This window comes from Staurois parvus, unplaced genomic scaffold (assembly GCF_062004578.1).
Source record: "Staurois parvus isolate SC_StPar_1 unplaced genomic scaffold, SC_StPar_1.0 ptg000270l, whole genome shotgun sequence".
NCBI lineage: Eukaryota > Metazoa > Chordata > Amphibia > Anura > Ranidae > Staurois > Staurois parvus.
The window spans coordinates 3,104,464-3,130,996 of record NW_028318066.1 but is presented as its reverse complement, the minus strand read 5'-3'; the positions used below and the strand labels follow the sequence as shown (position 1 = coordinate 3,130,996).

The 26,533-nt window shown below is 41.8% G+C and overlaps 1 protein-coding gene across 3 annotated transcripts in view; it reads right to left on the bottom strand.

The window, feature by feature from the left end:
• LOC149459186 (beta-galactoside alpha-2,6-sialyltransferase 1-like) overlaps positions 1–26,533 on the bottom strand; it is a 70,179-nt gene that overhangs the window by 17,370 nt on the left and 26,276 nt on the right. For 2 of the 3 annotated variants that reach the window (XM_089681552.1, XM_089681554.1), the window contains exon 2: positions 6,661–7,298. In XM_089681552.1, the coding sequence (XP_089537678.1) occupies positions 6,661–7,288 (628 nt within the window). In that variant the 5' untranslated portion in view covers positions 7,289–7,298. Of the gene's footprint in view, positions 1–6,660; positions 7,299–16,897; positions 16,929–26,533 lie in introns of those variants that run through there. The other variant, XM_089681553.1, reaches the window with a different exon arrangement.

The following is a 26,533-nucleotide window of genomic DNA, read 5'->3' as shown; positions in this document are numbered from 1 at the left end:
AAAGAACAATGGTAAATATTTTGTAACAATAATATTGTTAAAATAGGATTATTATTGATGCCCGCAAACACTGTTGGTAGACATTAATATTATAGGATCCGCCTCAGCAGGGTGGTCACAATGCCCTAGAAACATATATAATCGTTTAAGGGCATATGCCATATAACCAAACTCCTTAAAGAGTAACTTTTGTTAAGAAAAAAACACCTCCTTTTTTCCTCTGGGTGAACAATGTACATTGCATGGATTTTAACATACTTTGGGTATGTGTTTCCTATGGGGGAGATTTACTAAAACTGGTGCACCCAGAATCTGGTAGAAAATCAGCTTCTAACTTCATCTTGTTCAATAAAGCTTTGTCAATAAAACCTGGAAGCTGATTGGTATCTATGCAGAGTTGCACCAGATTTTGCACTCTCCAGCTTTGGTAAATAACGCCCTATGCGTTTCTGCACTGAAGAAAAAGCTGTTTTTGTGTGCACAGTTAATCTGAATGGTAGTGACTTTTCATTAACCACTTGCCCTCCAGGGGATTTACCCCCCTTCCTGACCAGGCCTTTTTGTACGATATGGAGCTACGTTACTGTCAGGAATGGACTGGCCAGCAATGGTGGGACTCACCTGCCTTTTGATCTGCAGTACCAGGGCTGGCCAGCGGATGCTCCCAGCAATCAGAGACTCAACTTTGCAGCCAGCTAACACCTGGAACTGATTATGCTGGGGTATTTAAGGGATGGCCAGACCCACAGACTCTGCCTTGGTGTTGTGTTTGTCCTGGGCCCTGTATCCTGTTTCTGTCCTGCATCCTGTTTCTGAACCGCTGCTGACTTCTCCTGCTCTGATCCCGGCTCACTCCTGACCATCCCTCTGCCTGACCCTCTGTACCACGCTGCTTGCTACCTGTTCTGATCCCTGGCTTGTGACCCTGACCATCCCTCTGCCTGACCCTCTGTACTACGCTGCTTGCTACCTGCTGAACCTGGCCTGTGACCCCGACCAATCTCCGCTTGCTCCCCCTGTACCTACCTGCCCTATTGATATTGACCCGGCCTGCCTGACGACGCTTGCTTGTATGTACTGTTATCTGTGGGTGGTTGGTTTGGTTTGGTTTGGTTGCACTGTATTATGTTTTAGTATTGCACTGCGTTTATGTTTGTATTGTTAGTGTTAATAAATTATATTGTTTATAACATATCTGAGGTCTGCGTTTCCCTGCGTCAGCCACACACCTCTGGTCACACCTGGGAGCCCTGACAGTTACTTTAACTGACAACTGCGCGGTTATGCATTGCTGTACATAGTTACATAGTTACATAGTTATTCCAGGCTGAAAAAAGACAAAAGTCCATCCAGTCCAACCATAGAAATAAAAATTAATAATTCTATACCCACAGTTGATCCAGAGGAAGGCAAAAAGAACCCAGCAAAGCACGATCCAATTTGCACCTGCTGGGAAAAAATATTCCTTCCTGATCCCTTGAGAGGCAATCAGATATTCCCTGGATCAACTTTACCTATAATGTTAGTATCCAGTTATATTCTGTGTATCTAGGAAAGAATTCAGGCCTTTTTTGAAGCAATCCACTGAGCTGGCCAGATCCAACTCTTGAGGAAGTCTATTCCACATTTTCACAGCTCTCACTGTGAAGAAACCTTTCCGTGTTTGGAGATTAAATTTCTTTTCCTCCAGACATAAACAGTGCCCCCTTTTCCTCTGTGATGACCTCAGGGTGAATAGCTCTACACTGAGTTCACTATATGAACCACTGATGTATTTATACATGTTGATCATATCCCCCTTAATCGCCTCTTCTCAAGAGAGAATAAATTCAGTTCCTCTAATCTTTCCTCATAGCTGATCTCCTCCATGCCTCTTATCAGTTTAGTTGCCCTTCTCTGTACTTTCTCCAGTTCCCCAATGTTCTTTTTGTAAATTGGTGCCCAAAACTGAACTGCATATTCCAGATGAGGTGTTACTAATGATTTGTACAGGGGTAATATGATATCTCTCTCTGTAGTCTATACCTCTTTTAATACTAGAGAGGATTTTGCTCGCTTTAGAAACTGCAGCTTGGCATTGCATGCCGTTATTAAGCTTGTGATATACCAGAACCCCCAGATCCTTCTCCACCATTGATTCCTCCAGTTGTACCCCCCTAGTATGTATGATGCATGCATATTCTTAACCCCCCAAGTGCATAACCTTACATTTATCAACATTAAACCTCATTTGCCACATAGTTGCCCAATTAAACTATTTTTGCCCAATTAAACTAAACTATATTCCACTGCACAGCTTGGTGTCATCTGCAAAGACTGAAATGGGATTTTTAATCTCAGACCCTATATCATTTATAAATATATTAAAAAGTAAGAGTTCCAACACTGAACCCTGGAGTACACCACTGATGACCCCAGACCATTCAGAGTATGAATCATTAACCACTACTCTGAATACAATCTTTTAGCCAGTTTTCTATCCATTTACATACAGATTTTTCCAAGTCCATAGACTTCACCTTACACATTAGCCGTGTGTGAGGAACTGTGTCAAACGCTTTTGCAAAATCCAAATATACCACGTCCACCGCCACCCCTCTGTCCAAGGTTTTGCTCACCTCCTCATAAAAAGAAATCAGATTTGTTTGATAACTTCTGTCTTTCATAAATCCATGCTGTCTGTTGCTTAAAATATTTTTTTACAGCAAGAACACATCTATGTGGTCTTTTATTAAACTCTCCAGTATCTTCCCAACTACAGAAGTTAAACTAACAGGTCTATAATTACTTGGTAAAGATTTTGACCCCTTTTTAAATACTGGCACCACATTTGCCTTACGCCAATCCAGTGGTACTCTGCCAGTCATTAAAGAGTCCCTAAAAATGAGAAACAATGGCTTTGAAATGACAGAGCTCAAGACCCGTGGGTGTATGCCATCCAGTCCAGGTGCTTTATTCACCTTTATACTGTCTAAATATTTTTGTATCATATCAATTGTGAGCCAATGTGGATCATCTGTAGCTGTGTCAATACTATGCCCATTATGGACAAGAGCTCCCCCATACTCCTTTGTATACACAAAGCTCAAGAAGGTATTAAATAAATTTGCCTTCTCTTTATCCCCAGTCACCCACTCTAGATTATTTTGTAAAGGGCCTACATGCTCGGACCAGACATTTTTACTATAATATATTTGAAGACTTTTGGGGGGTTGGTCCTGCTATCTTTTGCAATCTGTTGTTCGTTTTCAATTTTTGGGGCCTTTATTTCCTTTTTGCATATTCTGTTATATTCTTTGTAATGTTTAAACGATGATAGCGTTCCTTCATTTTTATATTGAATAAAAGTTATTTTCTTATTATCTATAGCCTTTTTAACTTTGGCCGTAAGCCACATAGGTTTGATTTTTAGCCTTTTAAACTTGTTGCCCATGGGAATATATTTTGCAGTGTGTTCACATACAGTATTTTTGAAGAACTCCCATTTCTGTGTTGTGTTCATCAATGCCAATATTCCCTCCCAGTCTAAGTCTTGGAGAGCAGCTCTCAGCCTTGGAAAAATTACCTCTCTTGAAATTGAGCGTTTTTATTTTTCCCGTATGTGGTTGCTGTTTACAGCTAACAATATATGAAATCATGTTACAGTCACTGCTACCCAGATGTTCTTTTATATGGACATTCGTAATAAGCTCTGCATGGTTTGAGATTACCAGGTCCAGCAGAGCATCATTCCTAGTAGGGGCCTCTATTAACTGTACCATAAAATTGTCCTGTAGTAGGTTTAAACATTTTTGCCCTTTAACTGTTTCTGCAGTACAATTACTCCAGTCAATTTCCGGGTAGTTAAAATCCCCCATTATTATCACTGTCCCAGCCCTTGCAGCCCTTTCGATCTGTTCAAGGAGCTGAGTTTCCACCTCCTCATTAACAATGGGAGGCTTATAACAAACTCCAATGATTACCTTTGTAGTACGCACCCCCATGTGCAGTTCCACCCATAATGCTTCAGCCTCATTACACTCTCCATCAACTAGGTCCTCTTTCACTTTCACTCTGAGATCACTTCTCACATAGAGACAGACACCACCACCTTTCCTATTTACTCTGTCTCTCCGAAAGAGAACATAGCCAGGAATAATAATGGCCCAGCCATGCGAAGAATGAAGCCAAGATGCAGCAATACCAATTAAATCATAGCTCCCTTCATGCAACAAAGCTTCCACCTCACCTATTTTGCTTGGCAGACTTCTGGCATTGGTGAACAAACACTTTAATTGATTGACACCTTGTTCACAAGTATTTTGCTTATTTTTTAGTTTCATACAAATGGTACCAATTCCACTGGTTGTTTGTAACTTGGGAACCTTCTTATAATCTGCCATAGCCTTCCTCCCGTCTTTCCCCATTTCACCCACCAATAAGTATTGACCCCTCTCTGATCTGTCTACCCCGTTATAATCTAATACTCCCTCCACCCTCGATCCTAGTTTAAATACTGCTCCAGCCTTCCCATAAACCTCTCCCCCAGGACAGCAGACCCCCTTTCATTTAGGTGCAGACCATCTCTAGCATATAGGTTGCACCCCAATGAAAAGTCATAAATTAAATATATGTTATGTTTTCCCCACAAATAGAACTTTCTTTTGGTGGTATTTGATCACCTCTGAGTTTTTTTATTTTTTGCTGCATACATCAAAAATAGACTGTCAATTCTGAAAAAAAAAAAAATCTTTTTGACATTTTGCAATAAACCATATCCAAAAAAAAAAGTAAAAAATGTAATTTCTTCATAAATATAGGCCAAAATGTAATCCACTACATGTCTTTGCTTAAAAAAAATCCCAATATGTGTAAATAATTGGATTACGTGAAAGTTATAGTGTCTGCGAATGGTGGTATATACAGTATACTGGAATTTTTATATCTTTATACTAGTAATGGCAGTGATCACCGACTTATAGCGGGACTGCGGCAGGCATTCTGACACTGGGTGGGAACTGACTAACAACCAATAACATCTCCAGTGACACTAATACAGTGATCAGTGCTAATAAGCAGCACTGACATTGTACTAATGACATTGGGCAGGAAGGGGTTAACATCTTGGGTGATCAAAGGGTTAACTGTGTGTTGTGTTGTGCTTACACTGTTTGCTGTGTGCTGTTTTACTAGAGACACCATGCTGACAGGAGAGAGATCTGAGTTGTTTACACACAGATCTCTCCCCTCTCAGCTTTAGCAGTGATCACCGAGTGCTGGCCGAGAATCAGTGCTGCATCAATGGCAGTGCGGGTAGGGAGGCGCGCGCACCCCCTACCCAGAACTGCAAAATCACGTTTTTTTTTTTTTTTAAAGAAAGTGGATTTATTTTTTAACTAGTTAAACATCTCAGCAGAGATTACTATATTTATTGTAACGCTAAGTAACCTCTGTCCTTAATTTTTTGGCCCAGACTCATTTATGTTTCTTTTACGTATTATCATCTGTAGTTTGTTATACAGAGCTGTATCACTAAATGTACTATTTAGCTATCAAATGCTCTTAATTTTTTTTTTCATAATCTTTCCCGTAACGGGCCTATTCACACTGCCTTTTGCAGTGTTATGCATCAATGTATGTAGAGTTAAGGCAGCCTTTTATTTCTGAATGGGCTAGCAACGCATGAGAATTGACTAAATAATAGACAGGCAGCATTTTTCCCACACTGCAAACCACAACACATGTGGGTCAAAGCTGTGTGGCATTAGTGTTTTAGGGTGCCATTGAAAATTAATGGCACAACAATACAGAAACACAGGTAAAAAGTGATTCAGACCTAAATGTTTGTGTTAGTTATTTTTCAAAATTGAAAAAAGTAGCAATGTTGTACACAGCAACTTTGCATTATTGTTTTAATTTTGGGTTAGTTTCATATATTCTGATTTGTTTAATATATTTAGATTAGTTTCATATACTGAGATTCGGCTAGTCCAACCCACAAAGAGAAATGGAATGAGTTGATTGGACGACATTTGAAAAACGAATGAAACAAAATTAATTTTGGATTCATTTGTTATGTTCATTCGTTACAAAGAGAAATGGAATGAACTGATTAGAAGATATCCAAAAGAAAGAATGGAACAAAATACAATTTGGATTCATTCGTTATGTTATGCTTTGGAGATTCTGATGGACCCACATCCATCCAACGCAAACACAATAAATAGGAAACATCATATTATTTCACTTTTATACCTTACTGGTTTTTTTTCAATATATTTTCATTTCATATGTAGTGCATTTTTTTTAATATTGAAAAATGTTAATACAAAATAAAAATGAAATAGATCCAAAAGAATGAATGGAACGGAATTAATTACAGATTCATTCATTCGTTGTTTCATTATATTTATTTTGGATTCGTTAAAATTCCTTACTATTGTGATTCAGAGATACATCCGAATCTTCAACTAACAAAAATTTTGTTATAAAACGAATCTCACAAGTCTAGAGTTTGTTGGTATCATTTGTTTAGAGTCTTGTGGTTGTCTATATAGGCTCACAAATGTTTTCAGATCAAAAAGTATGTATGGCATTTTTTGTTTTTGAAATGCCAGAATACTTATTATATTTATTCTTATTTTAGAAAGCTGAAAAATACTGCTTTTTGGTATAGCTCACCAATCTCCAACCCGAGTTTTGAGAATTTCATAGATCCTGCTGATGTTACGACAGCACAACGTCCAAGCTTTCCAATCTTTTCTTGAAGACTCTTCTTGGGCATGTATTGGCTCCAGGAAATGGCAGTAGGAGGGAGATCAGTGGCCATAAGGGGTGACATGTTTACCCTGTTCTTAAGATGACATAGGATTTCCGCTGCACTGTTATTCTGTTTAATCTGTCTTTTGAATTTAACTTTGTATTTGTTCATATTTTGGTAATTCTTCCTCACACCCTGTAATCTCCTTATAAGGTCCTTGGATGTCATTTCCTTAGGCCACAACTTGGACCAATATCTTCTTCCCATGAACATCTCATTTCTATTTTTAACAGAGTTAGTTGGTGCCCAAAGAGTATTTTTCACGTTTGTCAAGTTCTCTGTAATATTTGTATGGAGCAAATCTATAGTACTCTCATTTGTAATCCTTGCTGTGTGGACCCTTAATTGCCGGGGTTCAACAATCTGATAACCACTCTGTGATTTGGTGTCAGCATTAGTGGGATGCCAATACAGATCAAGAAAAAGGAACCAGAAAACACAAAGGAGCAATAAGGAAACAAAACTTATTTTATAGATGAACCGGGCCATGATTATAGATCTAGAAACAAAAACACACAAAACAATATAAAAGTTATCTACAACATATTATTCTCATTATGATAATGAGCTTTGGAACAAAAAAGTTTAGTTTAACTGACAGGGCAATTAACAATTTACAAAATTAAATATATACTGAAATAAATATTGTATTATATGAAATTTGCATGCATTTTAAGTAAGATATTGTAAAGGGGACGAATTAGTATAAGGCTTAAGTCACATGGTAGTTGAATGCAAATGAACACCTATTACCCATGTTCTGAAGGCCCTATTCAGAGCTTTGCTAACAATCCCCATCTGGGTGGGTCTTTGGGAACATACTGTGTATGACTGTCCCAGGACAGAAAGCCTGTGTACTACATTATATCACTCCCTACTATTCCACGTTCAGATTAACACTCAGCTCTGATAATATTCTTAATAACCTTTTGAAATGATATGGTCGGTTTACATAAAGGAAAACAGGTTTTGATCAGTTTTTTTATTCTTTTTGTCTGAAAATTGTAATATTTAAAAATTGATATAATATATCATAATCCCATCATTGTAATACATTGTACAAGTAAGTGTATGGTTCACTTTCGAGTTTGCAAACTATGTTGGGCTTTCTGATAAAGCCCAGCACAAGCTATGCACTAGTCTCTGACACCTCTAGCAGTAGAGGGAGAGTTCATTTAACTGTGAGTATTATGATATCCAACTTTTAATTCTAAACTTACGTAACATATAAATGATTTAAATTGTTCAAAAAATATTATACATTTTCTTTACTCACTTTAACCTTAATGTGTACCCTTTATGAACATTACCCATTTTTACACTTAAAGCAATACCAAAGGCTTACCTTTTTTTTTTTTCAAAAAATAACAATCATGTCTTTACTTACCTGCTGTGTGCAATGGTTTAGCACAGAGCAGCCCAGATCCTTCTCTTCTAGAGTCCCCCGCAGGCTCTCCTGGCCCCTCCCTCCTGTTGGGTGCCCCCACAGCAAGCAGCTTGCTATGGGGGCACCCACTGCTCTGTGTGTCCATTCACACATGGAGCCATGACTCGGCCCTGCCCCATCTTTCTTCTCATTGGCTCACTGGCTGTGATTGACAGCAGTGGGAGCCAGTGGCTCCACTTTAAGATATTTGCCTATTGGTTTAGCTAGAACTTTGGAATGTACTATAGTGACAAAACTCCACTTAGTCCATGCACATTTATTTCGATAGATTTACTGATATTCACAATACCCTCAGTGAACATTCACTGGCAACATTCAGCATGTTTATAATATGGGGAATATTGTAATGTTTATTCTAGTTATATTCTGATGAATATGACACTGGCTGCACATACAAAACACTTTACTTTGTGCTTTCACTTTTTTAACAGGTGAATTTGAAAATATAGAAGCCATACAGAATTGTCCATAGTGATGTCACCTTAGTTTCTCATGACTTCTGTACAGAAAGCTATAAATTTCACTTCATATCATATTAATAAAAATAATGTATTTCACACAACAGTTTATTTTAATTAGATTAAAAGTTAATAGAATAAATTTAACAATGTAACAATTAATATTACAACTATTACTATTTTATCTACACCTTCTCGCTCAATGTTATGTCCTTATGTTCTCAATAGTTATCTCAATAAAACTCCAAATTCAGTCTCAAGTTACACATAAACACGCACACACATTCATGAAATTTGTATTTAATTACTGAAAGCTTTCTGTTTCCTGAGAATCACTATTTTACTTACACTTTTTGAAAACTCACAGAACCTCCAAATTTAGCCAGGAACTATATAGACACACACATTCAGGATAGACAGAAACTGTGAGAACAGACACATGCAATGACAGCACACATGTCATAGCACATTGATGAGGTCACAGCACATAGATGTAGCACCCCTCTAGTTATCCAGAGGGAGCTAGATAATTTTTTTAGGCAGAGGCTGAATAGCAGTCTGGGATGAGTCAGACAGGTTACTCTAGGTCAGGGCGGAGGGCTCTGCAGGTCAGTTCCCTGATACCTCCCCATGCTCTGGAAGCTTGAGAAGTTTATAGAAGGTAGTGGACAGGGGTGAAGAGGGACTGATCTGCATGTCTGAGGGATCTTGACCAATCCCCAAGCAGAAGGCTTGGCATGGGGTCAGGACAGCCCTCAGATATGATTGAACCTGATCAGCAGGAAGTAGTCAGTGTGTGCTGGGTGGATGATGGAGTAGGAGGCTGGAGTGTGGAGTCTGGGGGAGGGAGCTCAGGGAAGGGGCCTACCTAGGGCCTGGTTCTGGAAGAAGTGACCTCCAATGTGCCACCATCTATTAGAAGGGACAGCCAAAGCAGCAGGGAAGGACTTAGTCTAGCAGAAGGCCTGAAGGCAGCCACCAAAAGCTATCAGCAAGGACAGTGTAAGTAACCTTAACGCCCTAGGCCAGATAAGGTGAGAGGGCAGTCAGGTGGAGAACCCAACTACCTCCTCAGCCGGGACTGTTTAATCTTTGGCAGCTCCTGGATTCCCTTGACCTGTTGTACTGCTGGGTGAAGAGGAGGATTCATCTGGGGTCTGAGGAGGTACACTGGAGAGCTAGAGTGCTCTCAAAGAAGAGACAGGGGTTTTTTTTGCTTCTTGTCCACAGACTTGGTTACATAGTTGATAAGGAGTTTTTCCTCTCAATTCACAGTTCCTTGGGCATCCCATGTATCCCTCAACCCCATCCAAGTTCGACACACTTTAATAAAATCACAAAAACAAGCCAAAGGACTGGTTACTGTCTCAGTATCCAAGCGTGGAGGAAGAAGATGCATGTTGCCTGGCTGTTCAGGACTGTAGGGGGAACCAAAATCTTAGCAACTCCTAAGGGGGTAGTGCTACATAAACATGCAGTGACAACTAAAGCACAGAGTAGACATACGCAGCCAGACTAGAAGCATACACAACTAGAGCAGACTACACACATGCAGTCAGGAGAAACATACACAGTAACAGCAGACAAATATGCAGTGAAAGCAGGTGCACATGCACTGAAAGTAGACAAGCATGCAGTGTGAGCAGACACAATCAGTAGGAATAGACACACACAGAGAGAGCAGACACACAGGCAATAAGAACAAACACATGAGTAGTAAGAGCAGACATACACACAGTGAGAGCAGAAACCCAAACATAGCAAGACTGCACACACATGCAGGCATAGCAGACATGTGCAGTCAAAGCAATCATAAATGCAATCATAGCAGAAAAAAGGCAACCTGAGCACAAAAATAAGCATTCAGGGCAGACACACATAATTAATCAGGTACACACAAACACACACTGAAAGGACACATGAGGTCAGGAAGCACATGCTTGAGCACACAGTCTGGTAATATGTCAAAAAAGCATATTTGGACAGGTCACACTCAGACATAGCACACTGTCAAAGCAATCAGACAGATCACACAAAAAGGATAGATACAGCATCCAGAGTACACATACAACATGCAAAAAAAGCAGATACAGCCAACTGAACATACTAAATCACAAATATGATACCATTTGCAAGGTACAAAGTGATGACTGGGGTCTAGCTAGATATGGTAGTTTGCGCACAATGTTGTTGGCAAAATATAGGAGACAAAGACAAGCGGTCTTCAAAAAGATGGCGGGTACTGTATATGTACAAGGACAAATAATGGTTTAGAGCCAGACTATTTAAAATTAACCAGTTGCCCATCGCCCTATAGCAGAAATACTGCTACAGTGCAGCAGGGCTGCGCAAACTCATGTATATATACGTGATTTGCATTTCTGGGTAGGGGGTGCACGCGCCACCCTACCCGTGCTGCCATTGGCGGCTACGGATGTCAATCACCGCGATTGCCAAATAACACTGACAGGGGAGAGACCTGTATGTAAACAACACAGGTCTCTCTCCTGCCAGAAATAACATGCAGCAGGGAAATACACAGCAGCATGTTTCCCTAGTAAAACACACACAGCACATGTTGTAAAACACAGCACAGCACACAGTTAACCCTTTGATTGCCCCAGATGTTAACCCCTTCCTGCCCAGTGCCATTAATACAGTGTCAGTACTTTTTATGAGCACTGATCACTGTATTAGTGTCATTGGGATGTCAATGAGAAGTGCCGCAGTCCCGCTATAAGTCGCTTTTTAGCCAAGACATGTAGCAGAATACATTTTGGCCTAAATTTATAAAGAAATTTGATTTTTTAAATTTGTTTACTGGATGTGTTTTATAGCAAAAGTTAAAAATATTGGGTTTTTTTTCAAAATTGTGTGTCTTTTTTTTTTTATAGCGCAAAAAATAAAAAATGCACAGGTGATCAAATACCACAGAGAGGAAGCTCTATTTGAGGGAAAAAAGGACGTAAAAATTTCATTTGGGTGCTGCATGTTGCATGATCGTGCAATTGTCAGTTAGAGTAGCGTAGCACCGTATCACAAAAAATGGCCTGGTCAGGAAAGGGGGTAAATTCTCTGGAGGGTAAGTGGTTAATGGAACCCTTTGACAACACTTTGCTTGTATGGGTCATAAGAAAAGTGTTTAATAACATGATGACATTTGGTTTTCATAAATATGGAGGATGTCATCACAGGTCAATGTATGTGACTCTGGCACAACTATAGAGTTATACTGCCATGTTTCTGAAGCCTTAGGGCTCATTCAGACCAACTGCTACATTGCACAGCAGCTGCTGGTGTGAGCAGTGGTGTATTTAGCTTTTGTGCTGCCCTAGGCAACACAAAAATCTGCCACCATGGACACCAACCAACACCCCCCTTCCCCCTCCCGCGGAGAGAGCCTGACATTAACCAACAATACCACTGTCCCCCACCTGGGAGAGCCTTCCACTACCCCCCCTCCCCCAGTGATAGACACTCACCTTCACAGCTCCGGACATCCCCAGGAATAAGAGTCAGGCTCTACATATACCATCAAGCGGCCTGCAGCCTCTCTCGGATCCCACCTGGTTCCTATAGCATGTGTGTCCATTCTTTCATCCCTTCTTCTGGGGGGGAAGTGCTGCCCACCCTAAAAAATGCCTCCCTAGCCAAGTGCCTTGTTTGCCTTGTGGCAACTACGCCCCTGTGTGTGAGGCGAGGTTCAATTGACAGCCATGTGGCATGAGACAATGGATTGCCTCACACTTCGCTGCACTAAAAAAAAGTACTGCTTGCAGTATTTTTTTCAGCGCACCATTCCCGCACACCACGTAGAAGACAAGGCATTTTACCTTGGCATGCCGTGGGACTGAATAGCCACCTAACACAGTCCTACTGTAAAGTGAATGAACCACATTGCAAGGAGTAAAGCATATTCATTTTGCAAAATAAGTTTTTGCTCAGCTTAGTGGCTGAAGTAAACATACATGAAAGCCAAATTATGTCTAAGGAAAACGTTCAAATATTTTCTTGCACTAGGTTATATGATTGAACCAGCTTCACCTCATAGACTAACCTAGGTGCAAATTGAACAATCACTACACTTCCCAAGTTTGTTTTGACTGGTTTGGATTGCACTACTGGCAGTGCGGTTTTATTATTTTTGCTTGAGAGTGCATACTTATTTTTAATAATACATTTATTTGGTTTTACACTATCTGGGGCACTTGGTCTCCTTTTTATTATTGACATGAATATACACATTTGAGTGACTAGTAGAAATGGAGTCTTAAGGTGACATTTCCTCCTTCGTTGCCAACTTGGTGGATGGGAGTATGAAATTTGGTGGAACATTGGCCATAATCATATAGAGTGCTATTTGACTTCTCTATAATTTGAGAGTCATATTTTCTGGTAAGCCTTCTGTGTCTGTCTGATGGTGGAGACCCATCTAGTGAGGGATTTATAACACTACTGTCTTCATTTGGTGCTTGGAGTGTCATCTCGAATGACATTTCATGTATCACTACACTAGTGTGGACTTTTTGGACAGTCACCCTTATATTGTTTTTTTTGTTTTTTTATATCAAGGTGTGAATTTATGTATGTAGCATAGCACAGTTTATTTACCAATAGTTTAAAGGAAAAATACAGCCAAAACTTGTGACCATATGGTCATGGCTCTGTTAAGAGTAGCAGGGAGAACTGAGCAATCAACAGTGTCTGATCGCTCTGTTTTCACCCTTAGAGCCAATGAGGGACAGATGCAGCATCACATTGATGCTGCATACACCTATGTAAGTATAATTTTAAAAAAATCCCAAATTTTTCTTTTAAGATAGAAATACCAATAAGATAGCCTTATGTGTTCAGTGCTATTATCCATTATCCACTTTATTCAACTATTGACATATTTTCCACTTTATTCAATCATTCACTAAATATGGGCATGTGTCCACATAGGGGCACTGACATCAAGCGTGTTGTGGTCAGTGAGTGACCCTGTCTGCAGATGATTTGAATAAAAAGAGCTGTACTTTGAAGTTTGGATAGATGTGAGTTTGGAGGATGTCTGAGCTCATAGTTAATCAGCATTAAGCAAAGTCCACATATATATTCATGTTAGTGTATGCCTTTGTAGGTGCTCACAATCTAATGTTCTTACCACGCACATATACACCATAAAGCCAGTTATTGAAGCACAGGTTAACCAACCATTTGTTTTAGAATTTTTTTTTTAACTTCAAGGCTGCCACTTTCCATTCTGAATGTTATCTTTTGGAGAAAAATGTGCATTGTGTTGTAAAACAAAAAGTCAGCTCTTTCCCATTCTCTATAAATATGTACCATAGTTTATACAAACAGCAAGCACCCAGGTTTTGCTTTTCTTTTGCCTATATAAACTTTATTGTACCTGGCTTTAGCAACACTCTAAAGAAATGAAGTGTCACACCATAAGTAGAAATGATTTACACATTTTCTAAACAGCAGCATATGTATTTAAGCTCCATTTCAAGAGCAGACGTTTATGTGAAATCCGTGTACTCTTGGTGGAGTCCAAGAGATCAAGGGGTGAACATACTGCCCTCAGTAAACAGACACGCTGATAGTAAAGTACCTAGTCCTGAACAGGTAAAAGTAAGCTAGGTTAGGTTAATACCTGTCAGGAATGGACTTGCCAATAATGGTGGGACTCACCTGCCTTGTGGGCTGCAGTACCAGGGCTGGCCAGCGGGTGCACCCAGCAATCAGAGACTCAACCCTGCAGCCAGCCAAACACCTGAAGTTGATTATACAGGTGTATTTAAGGGATGGCCAGACCTGCAGTCTCTGCCTTGGTGTGTGTTTTTCCTGGGCCCTGTATCTTGTTCCTGCATTCCTGTTCCTGTTCCTGTCCCTGTTCCTGTCCCTGGTCCTGTCTCTGTCTGATTCGTTGCTGACCCTGCCTGATCCGGACCTCTGCTGACTTCTCCTGTTTCATCCCTGGCTTGTGACCCTGACTATTCTCTGCCTGACCCCCTGTACCTACCTGCCCGTTAGTTGCTGTACCCGGCTCGTGACCTGACTACTCTCTGCCTGCTCCTCCTGTTCCTACCTGCCCGATTGTTATTGACCCGGCCTGCCTGACGAAGCTTGCTTGTATGTACTGTTATCTGTGGGTGGTTTGGTTTGGTTCGTTTGCACTGTGTTATGTTTTAGTATTGCACTGCGTTTATGTTTGTATTGTTAGTCTGCTGGTTTTGGATGACAGAGAATATGCTTATCAGGCTCTGAGGGAGTATACCCGGGAACAACTGCTAGAATGTATACGGATCGCTCATGTTCTAGTAGATCAGGGCACAGAGTTCTCTGAGGTGCAACCTTTGATTCAGGTTTGTGTAGAGTTGGCTTCATCTGGTACCCCTGAAAGCAGGAATGACTTTTTGCCACCATTTAGTGCAGACCAAGTAGAGTCCCTGGTAGGGTTATTAGAGGATGATGTGGATTACTTCTTGGAGCATTATGCTGCATGTTCACCACAGGTATTAAGGGATTGTATAAACGCAGTGCAGTCTTTGGTCAGACAGGCTTTGTGTAAGCTGAGCTTTGTTCAACCCATACTGCAGACATGGTCAGACTTGTTGCACCCAGCCTCAGTTAGCTTGCAAAAACCCAGTCCTGCTTCTAATCTATTTCTTCAAAGCTCTATTCCTGCATTCCCAACAGCACCTCCAGTTACAGCCCAGTATACCCTGCTATCTACCGCATGTCAGTACCCTGTTCCCACTCGCTGCACCTATCCTGCCTTTAACCCTGTAAAGAAGCCCTCTGTAGCAACTGCTCCCTCCTCTGTTCCATCCTCCAGCTCTTCTCTGTCTCCAGCTGCTCCATCCGTTTACAAACCTGCGCTTACTTACAGTGCTCCGGTAACTAAAACCAGGAAAAGGCGAAATGACCTGATGCCTGGTGACCCGATGCTCGTTGTCGTGCCTGATGACCCGGTGCCCGCCGCTCCGTATGGGGGCCCGGTGTCTGCCGCCCCTCCTGGGGACCCGGCGCCCACCGCTCCGCCTGAGGGCCCGGCGCCCGCCGCTCCGCCTGGGGGCCCGGCGCCCGCCGCTCCGCCTGGGGGCCCGATGCCTGTCGCCCCGCCTGGGGGCCTGATGCCTGTCGCCCCTCCTGGGGACCCGATGCCAGTCGCCCCTCCTGGGGGCCTGGTGCCTGTCGCCCCTCCTGGGGGCCCGATGCCTGCCGCCCCTCCTGGGGGCCCGATGCCTGTCGCTCCGCCTGGGGGCCCGATGCCCGTCGCCCCTCCTGGGGGCCCGGTGCCCGCTGCTCCGCCTGGGGGCCCAGTGCCCGCCGCTCCGCCTGGGGGCCCGATGCCTGTCGCCCCGCCTGGGGGCCCGGTGCCCGCCGCTCCGTCTGGGGGCCCGATGCCTGTTGCACCGCCTGGGGGCCCGATGCCTGTCGCCCCACCTCGGGGCCCGATGCCTGTCACCCCGCCTGGGGGCCCGGTGCCTGTCGCCCCTCCTGGGGGCCCGATGCCTGTCACTCCGCCTGGGGCCCCGATTCCTGTTGCCCCTCCTGGGGGCCCGGTGCCCGCCGCTCCGCCTGGGGGCCCGGTGCCCGCTGCTCCACATGGGGGCCCGGTGCCTGCCACTCCGCCTGGTTGCCCGGTGCCCGCTGCTCCGCCTGGTGGCCCGGTGCCCGCTGCTCCGCCTGGTGATCTGGTGTCCAGCTCGATGTGCCTCTGCCCGGAGTCCAGCTCGATGTGCCGCTGCCCGGAGTCCAGCTCGATGTGCCGCTGCCCGGAGTCCAGCTCGATGTGCCGCTGCCCGGAGTCCAGCTCGATGTGCAGCTGCCCGGAGTCCTGCCCGATGTGCCGCTGCCCGGAGTCCCGCTACCCGATGTGCCGCTGTATCTTCGACTTCGACCCCGACTATTCTCTGCCTGACCCCCTGTACCTACCTGCCCGTTAGTTGCTGTACCTGGCTCGTGACCTGACTACTTTCTGCCTGCTCCCCCTGTACCTACCTGCCCGATTGTTATTGACCCACCCTGCCTGACGACGCTTGCTTGTATGTATTGTTATCTGTGGGTGGTTTGGTTTGGTTCGTTTGCACTGTTATGTTTTAGTATTGCACTGCGTTTATGTTTGTATTGTTAGTCTTTAATAAATGATACTGTTTATAACTTATCTGAAGCCTGCGTTTCCATGCGTCAGTCACATACCTCTGGTCACACCCCGGAGCCCTGACAATACCTTTGAAATGAATAAGAGATGTTTGTATTTGCATTAGACAAAATACAACGGGGGAGTATTTTTCAAACTTTTCTGCTAGTTGTTTTTTAAACATTTGAAAGGAATATTATATCATCAATATAACTGAAATTTTGTTTTTTTTTATGGCATAAAAGGGGAATTGTTTTCTCATATACAAGTAAGCAACCTTTTGTGTAGCTAAGCAAGTCATGCTGATTTTATGCAGGCAAGTCTCTGAGATCCTTCTTAATACCCACCCACACCATTGTATGTACTCATCTGAGCACTAATGACACACAATGTACAGTTAGTTTGCTAGCCATACATGCCACTATTCTCACGCAATTTTAATCAGAATTATATTGTTTTTATTTCTAATGCTAATTAACAAAGATCTGTCATGGATTGCTTTTCGGTTTTTTACATTGTGTTTGACATTATGACACCTCCTTGCAGCCTGCTTTAGCCCTTAAAAGCACACACCATTGCCCATGATTGTAGGAAAGTTTACTTGAATGGATTGCGTTTAGCAGTTCGTAAAACCTTTTACCTTTAGAGCCACTTTAGTTTTGTTTATAAAGCACTCAACTGACAAGTTTTGGCACATTTCCAGTGCAAACCAGGCTGCTTCTAATTTAGGAAAGGGTTTTAATTAGGTTTCATGACCATTTGTGAACCCCTGTACAGGCATCCGCAACATTCATTATACAACTGAATGATTCTAGAAGTGAAATAAAATTATGTTTTCACCTGCAGCAGTCTTTTTTCCAATGGATGAATTCTTGATATATCAAGCACTACATTTTCATATGTAGTTTTTCAATGGACACTTTTTGGTGACACTTCAATAAAATGTCATAGGTTCTGCGATTTTCAATGCTACCATGCAACAGATTGTGCAAAGGAGTCAAAACCCTCCAGTGACATCAGATCCTTTCTGCCTCCTCTGCCCCCTTAAGGCTAATTGACAACACAATATGTCCAGTATCATGTCCATCACAGACAAAATCTCCTTGTGCCTTTGCAGCGATTCCTCCTTAGAGGTTGCCATTCAGATAAGAAGCAGGATCCTGAACTTGCAGAGACCTGCATTTTAAAGGAACAGAAAGGTGCAGGTTTCTGTAACATGGTGTGAATAAGCCCCCTTAATGAAGTCAGCATTCACTTTGTGAAGTGAAAATGCATTTAACTTAGTGAATGAGGTAAAGCTGTGCTGACTTTCATCCAATCACGTGCAAGCAAAAATACTCACCATGCTTCTTATCAAATTCTTTGGGGTGTCTACTTTTCAAAAAGGTGTAATTTGGGGGGGTTTGGTGCTACCTGGCATTTCAGGGCCTCCGAAACTGTGATAGGTAGTCAGGAAGTGTAATGAGGAAATAAAGACCTTTAAAAGCCTGAAGGTGCTTATTGGATTTTGGGGTCCGGTACTTGGCTAGACTGTCAAAAGGTCTCTCACATGTGGTACCCACATACTCAGGAAAAGTAGCAGAATGTATTTTGGGGAGTAATTCCATATATATCCATTGCATGTGTGAGCAATAAATCATTTAAGTGACAATTTCGTGTAAAAAAAAAACATTATTTTTTTTGGCCATTTTCCAAAAACTTGCGGTAAAAAAATAAATTCTTCTATTGACTATAGTTTTGGGGGGTGGGGGCATTTTATGCCCAGCATTAGAAGTTTATGCCACACATCATCCACCTGAAAACCAAGCCTTATCTGACACTTTTTGTTCAGATGAAAACAAATCAGTATTTTTTGCTAGGAAATTACTTTGAACCCCCAAATATTATATATTTTTTAAAGCAGACACCCTAGTGAATAAAATGGTGGGTACTGCAATTTTGTATGTCACATAGTACTCGCGCAGTGATTTTTCAAAAGCAATTTTTTTTAAAAAATACACTTTTTTTTTACTTTTAATGCACAAAAACACAATATATTGGCCAATTATTGGTACAATATAAAAGATGATGGTATACTGAGTAAAGAGATACCCAACATGACATGCTTTAAAACTATGCATGCCCTGTGCAATGGCAACAAACTGCATACATTTTTATTGTCCATAGACAACGCTTTAAAAGCCTTTCCAAGCTACCATTTTAGATGTACAGAGGAGGTCTAGTGCTAGAATTACTTGCGTGAGCATTGACCCTTTGTGATTTTTTTTCATTATTTTTACACTGTCCCTTTCATTTTTTTTTTGCAACACTTTTAATTCTATCAAAGGGATTGCAAATATCCCCTATAACTTCAATGGGCATTGTCAGATATTCCTTTTTGAGAAATCTGGGGTCTAAATATCTCCTCTGCCCTTACATTATCTAATCTCACCAAAATCAGTGTGATCAGATGCTTTCCAAATTTACAAATGGCACTGTTTATATCCTGCGAATCTGAAGTGATGAAATGCTTGTAGCTTCCAATTTCTTAGACTATAGAGATGATTGGCATCATTCCTGTCTCCAGTCAGCTCTATGGTCAGCTGGCAGAAACACCGGCTGCATTCTCAGGTTCCCCCGATGGCACGGGACTGCCTGAGAAGGCAGTAGGAGAGGGGAATCCTCATCTCTCAATGCTTGTAAAAGCATTCCTGCAGCTAATTAGCCACTAGGATTGCTTTTACATGAAAGCCAATCTAAAAAATAAGAGTACCAGGATGATGCCTGCAGCTGTAGGCATCATCCTGGTATAACCATTCAAAGTCCAGTGATGTACCAGTACGTCACTGGTCCTTGTTGCGTATATATGCTATGTTTTTGGGGTTTTTTTGTATGCAAACTGAAATCTCTGCCAGAAAAAGAGTGTGGTATGCCCACCATTAGAATATACTGCCCTGCAATCACCCACTTCTAATGTTGGGCACACATTAGGTTGCAAGGTGCCACATGCACCAATTCCAAGATTGTACAAATGTCTAAATAGTGGCACGCTTGAATAAAAATTGTCCAAGTATAAGTGGTACCCCATATGGAAAAAGGATGACACCAAGTCCCAAACTATCTTGCCACTACTCCCCATGTAGTCTGGGCATCCGGACGGCTCCATGTGACTATCTTTTCCCTCGTAAATCCAAAACTTATATGTATAGCTTGTTGCCCTCTCACAGGTCTTCTACATCTTGACCCCATATCTGGCATGCTTGCTGGGGAGAAATTGTTTGAATGCAAGGCGGCCAGAAAAATTAATGAGGGACTCATCAACGCATATTTTTTTGCTGGAGAGTATAGACATCTGCAGATTTTAGGTTAAGGTGATTTATGAGGGGCTGAACTTTGTGGAGCCGGTCAAATTCAGAGTCACCCCAAGCACGATAGAGTGTATTGTCCTTGAAATGCATAAAACACATTATACTCTCATATCTATGCCTGGCCATGGCAGCAGAGAACATGGCATATGATGAATCTGGTCTGTGGACCAATACAACCGCAATCCATTTTTGTTAGTAATGCCCATATTGAGGGTCAGGCCCAAAAAAATTTTTTAATGAGGTCAAGATGTAGAAGACCTGTGAGAGGGCAACAGGCTATACATATAATGCCCATATTGAGGGTCAGGCCCAAAAAAAATTAAAATTTGGAAACCGTAATGGGTTTCCATGCGAATGGTCTGGCAAGGTTTGAATTTGGGTTGGCTAAATGGGTTGGGATAAATTGTTGTGCATATAAATTGCTTTGATCCACAATCAATGCATACAGATCTTCCGTGAAAAACAGCTCCAAAAAATCAAGGGGAGTAGTTCAATTTGCTGTTTCCACTTGAATTCTGGGTTGAGCAGTGAATGGGGGAAGTACGGGTGCTGCAGAATTTGTGGACTGCCAATCGAGATTTGCAAGCACATCCGGAAGGACACTACGGGCTCTTCGGGTCTGTGTGCAAATTCTTGGTGTTTGCGGGACAATACTTGTGCTCACCACCGCACCACCTTGTACTGCACTTATGGGACTCGCCACGTCACCAAGTGATACTGCAGTGCTGGTATGTGAAAGATCAGGATGTACTAAGCCACTGGTGCTCGCCAGTCTACCAAAAGATAGAGTGGCACTAGTACTGGCACTCTGCTGCATATGAGAGTCATCAAAATTTACCGGCAAGTGCTAACAGAGATCAGGCCTGATTCTGTGAACACTGCAGTTTTGTGTGCAATGTATCAAGTGACAGTGACCTACTGACACTGCACTTGCTGGGGGAGAAGGGGGGGGTAAGTGTAGGGGCTAAACGTAGGTGCTGGCAGGTGCTGGGGGTGATCCTAATAACGCTATGTTTTTGGGGGCACTATACTAATGTGAACACTGGTATAGTGCTGATCTGATCAAAGATATTGATCCATTCAGACACTATACTAGCAATAGAGGTTTATTGTGTATGAGCGGTCCTTAAGCGGTTAACTCTCCCCTCTTTATGCTTTATGTTACATGATGTCATGACACCTTCCCAGCACATACATGCCCCACTTAGGTGTGTAAACCCCCCAGCACCCATTCCACTGTGCAACACCCAGTCTTAGCCCTGGTTCACTCTGATGCGGTACAGAATTCACAGCATTTTCAGTGCAAATTCCGCAAAGCATCAGAATCGCACCCCATTCATGCAAACCGCTGCGGGTGTGTACGTTAAGTTAACAACACCCCGAAAGCGGTCCGCTAAACGCGGTGTGATGTGCAGAATCAGATCGCATAGGTGTGAATAAGTATGCGATCCGATCTAGTGCGGACCCAAAAAAGGGTCCTGCACATTTTTTTTAACAAAATGTATGTCTAAAATCGCACCACACATAAATCGCATGTGATTTGTACAGGAATGCGGTGCGGCTCCTGTGCGAATCACATGCGATATACTGCACCGCACATATGTGAACCCAGGCTTAAGCCTATGTGCATAATCCCCCCAGTGCTCAGTCCCCAGACATAAGGGTCAGACTAAGATACCCTGGGCCCACCAGAGGAAATGTGAGTGGGGGCCCACCTTAAAACAGCATGTGCAGCATTCCACTACAAATAGAGGGTGTGGATTACTGTGAGCGGGGAGTGGAAATATTGCCATTTTTAGGGTCATGGTTTGATTTTGATAGGTCAACACATTATACAATGCTGCTATAGTGCACTATATAATGATACTATAACATACTCCATGTATCAAGCCACTACAGCATTTTTTGACACTGTAGCCCATTATAAAATCTTATCAAATGATATCAAGCTATAACAACAAATTGCTGAATAAAATTTGCACTTTTATTAGCTACCTAAGCTTCCAGACAACAGGAAAAATGTTGGTTATTATAATATTAATGAAAACCTACTTAAGTTTAATCATGCTTATAATGACTTTTTTTTTTTTTTTTTTAGCTGTGTTTACTTTAGCTAGTTTTGGCTATGGATTGCCAAATGAACCAAAATAACTCCTTGTGTTTATTCATATCCTAAACTGGTTAGTGTCATTTTATTTTTATTAACCACTTCATTACCGGGCACTTTCCCCCCTTCCTGCCCAGGCCAATCTTCAGCTTTCAGCGCTCTCACACTTTGAATGACAATTGCGCGGTCATGCAACACTGTACCCAAACTAAATTTTTATCATTATGTTCACACAACTAGAGCTTTCTTTTGGTGGTATTTAATCGCCATTGGGGATTTTATTTTTTGCTAAATAAACAAAAAAAAAGACCAAAGTTTTAGGAAAAAAGATTTCTGTTATATAATTTTGCAAATAAATATTTGTTCTTCATAAATTTAGGCCAAAATGTATTCTGCTATATTTCTTTGGTAAAAATAACCCAAATCAGTGTATATTATTTAGTCTGTAGGGAAGTTATAGAGTCCACAAACTATGGTATATGTACAGGACTCTGGGAATTTGTCCTGGATGGCACATACATTTCCCCAATATTTATGGTATGGTCTCATTAAGGGAGACAATTGCAGAGACTACCAGGACTTTGGTCCCAAAGGGGTTAAGTCCCAGGTGAGGGAGGCTTAAATGGCAGCAGAAGGAAATCAGCAAGTGTGTCAGGGAAGTGAATGGGAGAGAGACTCACAAACTGTGTGGCAAGTGGAAGCTCTCAGACAAGCTGCGGCACAGGCTGCTGATCCCCCAATGTGGCCTGCCTGGCACCCTTACTATGGAGGAGCCTAAGCCATGTATGGGACCGAAGATCAACAGTAACTTGTGGTTTAGCTTCTGATACCAGGTTTTGGCCTGTTTATAGATTTTGGCTGAAGTATGCTGTCTTTTTTGTTTATCCGTGATCCAAATAAATGAACTGTTTTGCTTTCACCAAACTGGCTCATTCCAGAGCTACCCCATATTATATATATATATGAAAATAGGTCAATTCTGATGTACTGATGACCCCATTTCCTGAGGCCCAAAAATGCCAAGACAGCACAGACATCCCCCAAATTTTCCCTTTTTGGAAAGTAGACAGTCTGAGGTATTTAGAAAGTGTAAGTGTGAGTTTTTTTGAGAAAGTGTTTTGGAAAATGAAAATTTTTTATTTATTTTTTTTTTTTACATACTGCACATCATAACTGGTGTGCTGGTGATCAGAGACACCAACTAGTGACAGTATGAACAAAAATATTTTTTTTTCTATGTTTTTTTTTTTCATTTATTTTATTATATTTTATTTTATTTATTTGCACACTGTGACCAGAGCAATATAATGTTACCAAAGTAACACTGTACTACTCTAGGGAAGTGATCAGTTTTTTTTTTTTTTGGATTGGCCACAGATAACTCACATGGTCAGATGGGCTCTGACTGGTCCAGTCTGTACCATGTGATCACTGTGACCTATCACAGCTAGCAACACAATTGTACACATTTCATGGCATGAAAGGAAGCCATCCTTTGCTTACAATTGTCATGTGACCTGCTGTGGTTGATCACATGGTACCGGCAGCGGGCTGGTACACTGATCCATCATCGGTTGTGTCTAATGGATACAGCCACTGACAGATCGCACAGCCCTGCGGGCGCACGCAAGGCGAAATCCAGAAGGACATTATATGGCGTCCACCCAGATTAACAAAAGTCCAGCTTGCCTGCCATTGTGCTGGGCGGGAACTGATTAAAACAGGTATTTAGTAAATATTAGCTAGGCAAGCAATACAAGCTTATTTAGAATCTATAGTGTGAAATTAAACCACTAATTAAAGTTTTTGTTTTATTTTGGAATAAGGAAGGCCAGGCTATTAACGCTGTACAAGTCCATGTTGGGAAATGTTCTCTTTTCTTCCTGTTGTTTCTCCAATGGAGACATGGACTACATTTAAGGATCTTTACTGTACTGTTTACTGATGCTGCTGACTAGTTACTTTCTTGGTTCAGCAAGTAACTTCCTGGCATAGATTTGCATAGGAAAGCCCTATTTTGAGACCAATCACATTTCTTATGTTAAATAAAAACCTGATGAAGGGGGAGTGTGTCCTTACCCCCAAAACGCATTGAATATTTTAAAAATGCAAACCAATAAATCCATTTGCATAGTTTGTATATGTCAGGTGCTCCTTCTATTGATGCATGTTTTTCCCTAGTAACCTGCTGGGTACCCACTGAAGGGGAGCGGTCGAACCTAAGCCAGCGAGCTCTCTGCTTCCAAAATAAACGTTTTGTTTGGAGTTTTTCAGGTGGACCTGATCAGACCCTCCATGCATCTCTATGGACCGGAGGGTGTAAAAGAACTTGTGTGTGTTTACACCCACCTAGCTCCAATCTGATCCGGTCTGCTAAGAAAAGAGAAGGCTTATGCCCCCATCCATCTATGTGGATCGGATCAGAGGGCAGTGTAAATGGAAAGTGGAGTCCATTTACTTGTGGAAGCCACATGAACCTGTCATCTGCCCTCTCTGCTCTTATCAGCAGGGTATCAGTGGGCAGATGCTGATCATAACGGAGTCTGCTCCGTATGAAAGGTGCCTAAGTCCATTACTGTCTGGGGGCATTTATAATACAAACTATGGTGCAACTGACAAGATTCATTTGGATTCAGAATTTTTCGTACTTGCCTCTTTCTATGGTTTCAATACTTTTTGATTTACTGACCAGAATAGAATAATCCTCATTTGTTGATTAACTCAAAACAGACCTATGATGCTTATGAGGTTTATGAGAATGTAAAAAAATATTAAAAGCCTAAGTACAGACAAATCTATTTTCAGCTTTGTACACGGTGAGGATAAGTTGATTTCTGCTTCCTTTGCCCTCTTCTCCTTTGTGTGTCCATTTTTACTATTCAAACCTGCCTTCCTTTCTGGTGGCCTCTGTGTTAAATCACTGCTCCCCAGTTGCTGCATGTATTCCATACTTCCAGGTATGTTGAATACCTGCTCCCCCAGAGTACATTGTGGTTTTTTATCAGCAGGCTACAGGATGTATGAGCCAGTAGAAAGAACATGAGTCTGGGGAAATTGATACGTGACCCATCCCATTAGTCAAATTGGCCGCAGCAGTTGGGAAGCAGCAAAGAGGCAGTGTTTCAACAAAAAATCCAAAGTTTCCATAGGAATACAACATTGAATCCCTGTCATATTTGACAACTGTAGACAAATGTTAGGCTGTTTGTGAGATTCCAAGTACAAATAATGATTACCTTAAAGTGTTACTAAACCCACAATAGTAACATTAGTCTGTATATGCAGTAAAGCGTGCTATACTCACTGTGGAACCTAAGTGGTTAACCCTCTGCATTGTGTAAAAAGGCTGTTTGATCCTGACTTCTCTGCTCCTCCCATTTTTCCAGTGCTCCCTTCTTATCTCCTGATAAGACATATCTGTGAAGACACTCTGCACATGCTCAGTTTGGTGTGTATTGCTAGAGAGGGTTTTTATTTTCCCTTGGGAGAGTGCATGTGATCAGCACAGGCCCACTCAGCACTGTCAAGACAGAGGTCAGGGGTTCTGCATCATCCTAAAGCAGAAAGAAAACTCTTCCTACAAGCTTTAACCAGTGCTCTGCTGAACAATGAGAGCAGTCTTGTGACTTATAAACTGCTAAATACCTTTTCCCATCAGCAGTTAGATTTACTAAATTTCTGTGTACTGTGGGAGACCAGATATAATGAATGCAGGGTCCTGGGTTTAGTAACAATTTAATAACGTTATCAGCTTGGCTGGAAAGTTTTCAAACAGCAGTCTGTTGATTTGTATCATTATTGCAGTGAGAAGCTTGCTTTCATGGCCTGCAGTAAGTGATCTTAGTATAGAAGTGTCTGAAGGTATATGTACAATAGATAAAAAGCTAACTTTATGAATTTTCATAATATTTGAGCACTTTACTACACATATGTACAGTTTTACTCTAGTACAAAGTAAAAGGCGGAAAGCCCTAGCAGAGCCATGTCATTTTAAAAAATAACCTATTGCAGTGACAGTCTCAATTAAAGGTCTAAATATTCCCCAGACATGCTACAATCTCTGTGCTTTCACGTTACACTCTAGGCTGATTCCTTGAGTACAATTTTGATCATTAGCTGTAGTAAGCATTATGGAAGTCCCCCATGTTTTGTTCCTCACAAGCTTTAGTCATAATGTATTGCCTAATGTGTTTATATCTAATTGGAAAGGTGCAGGATCAGCATTTTGCATCACTTGCAAA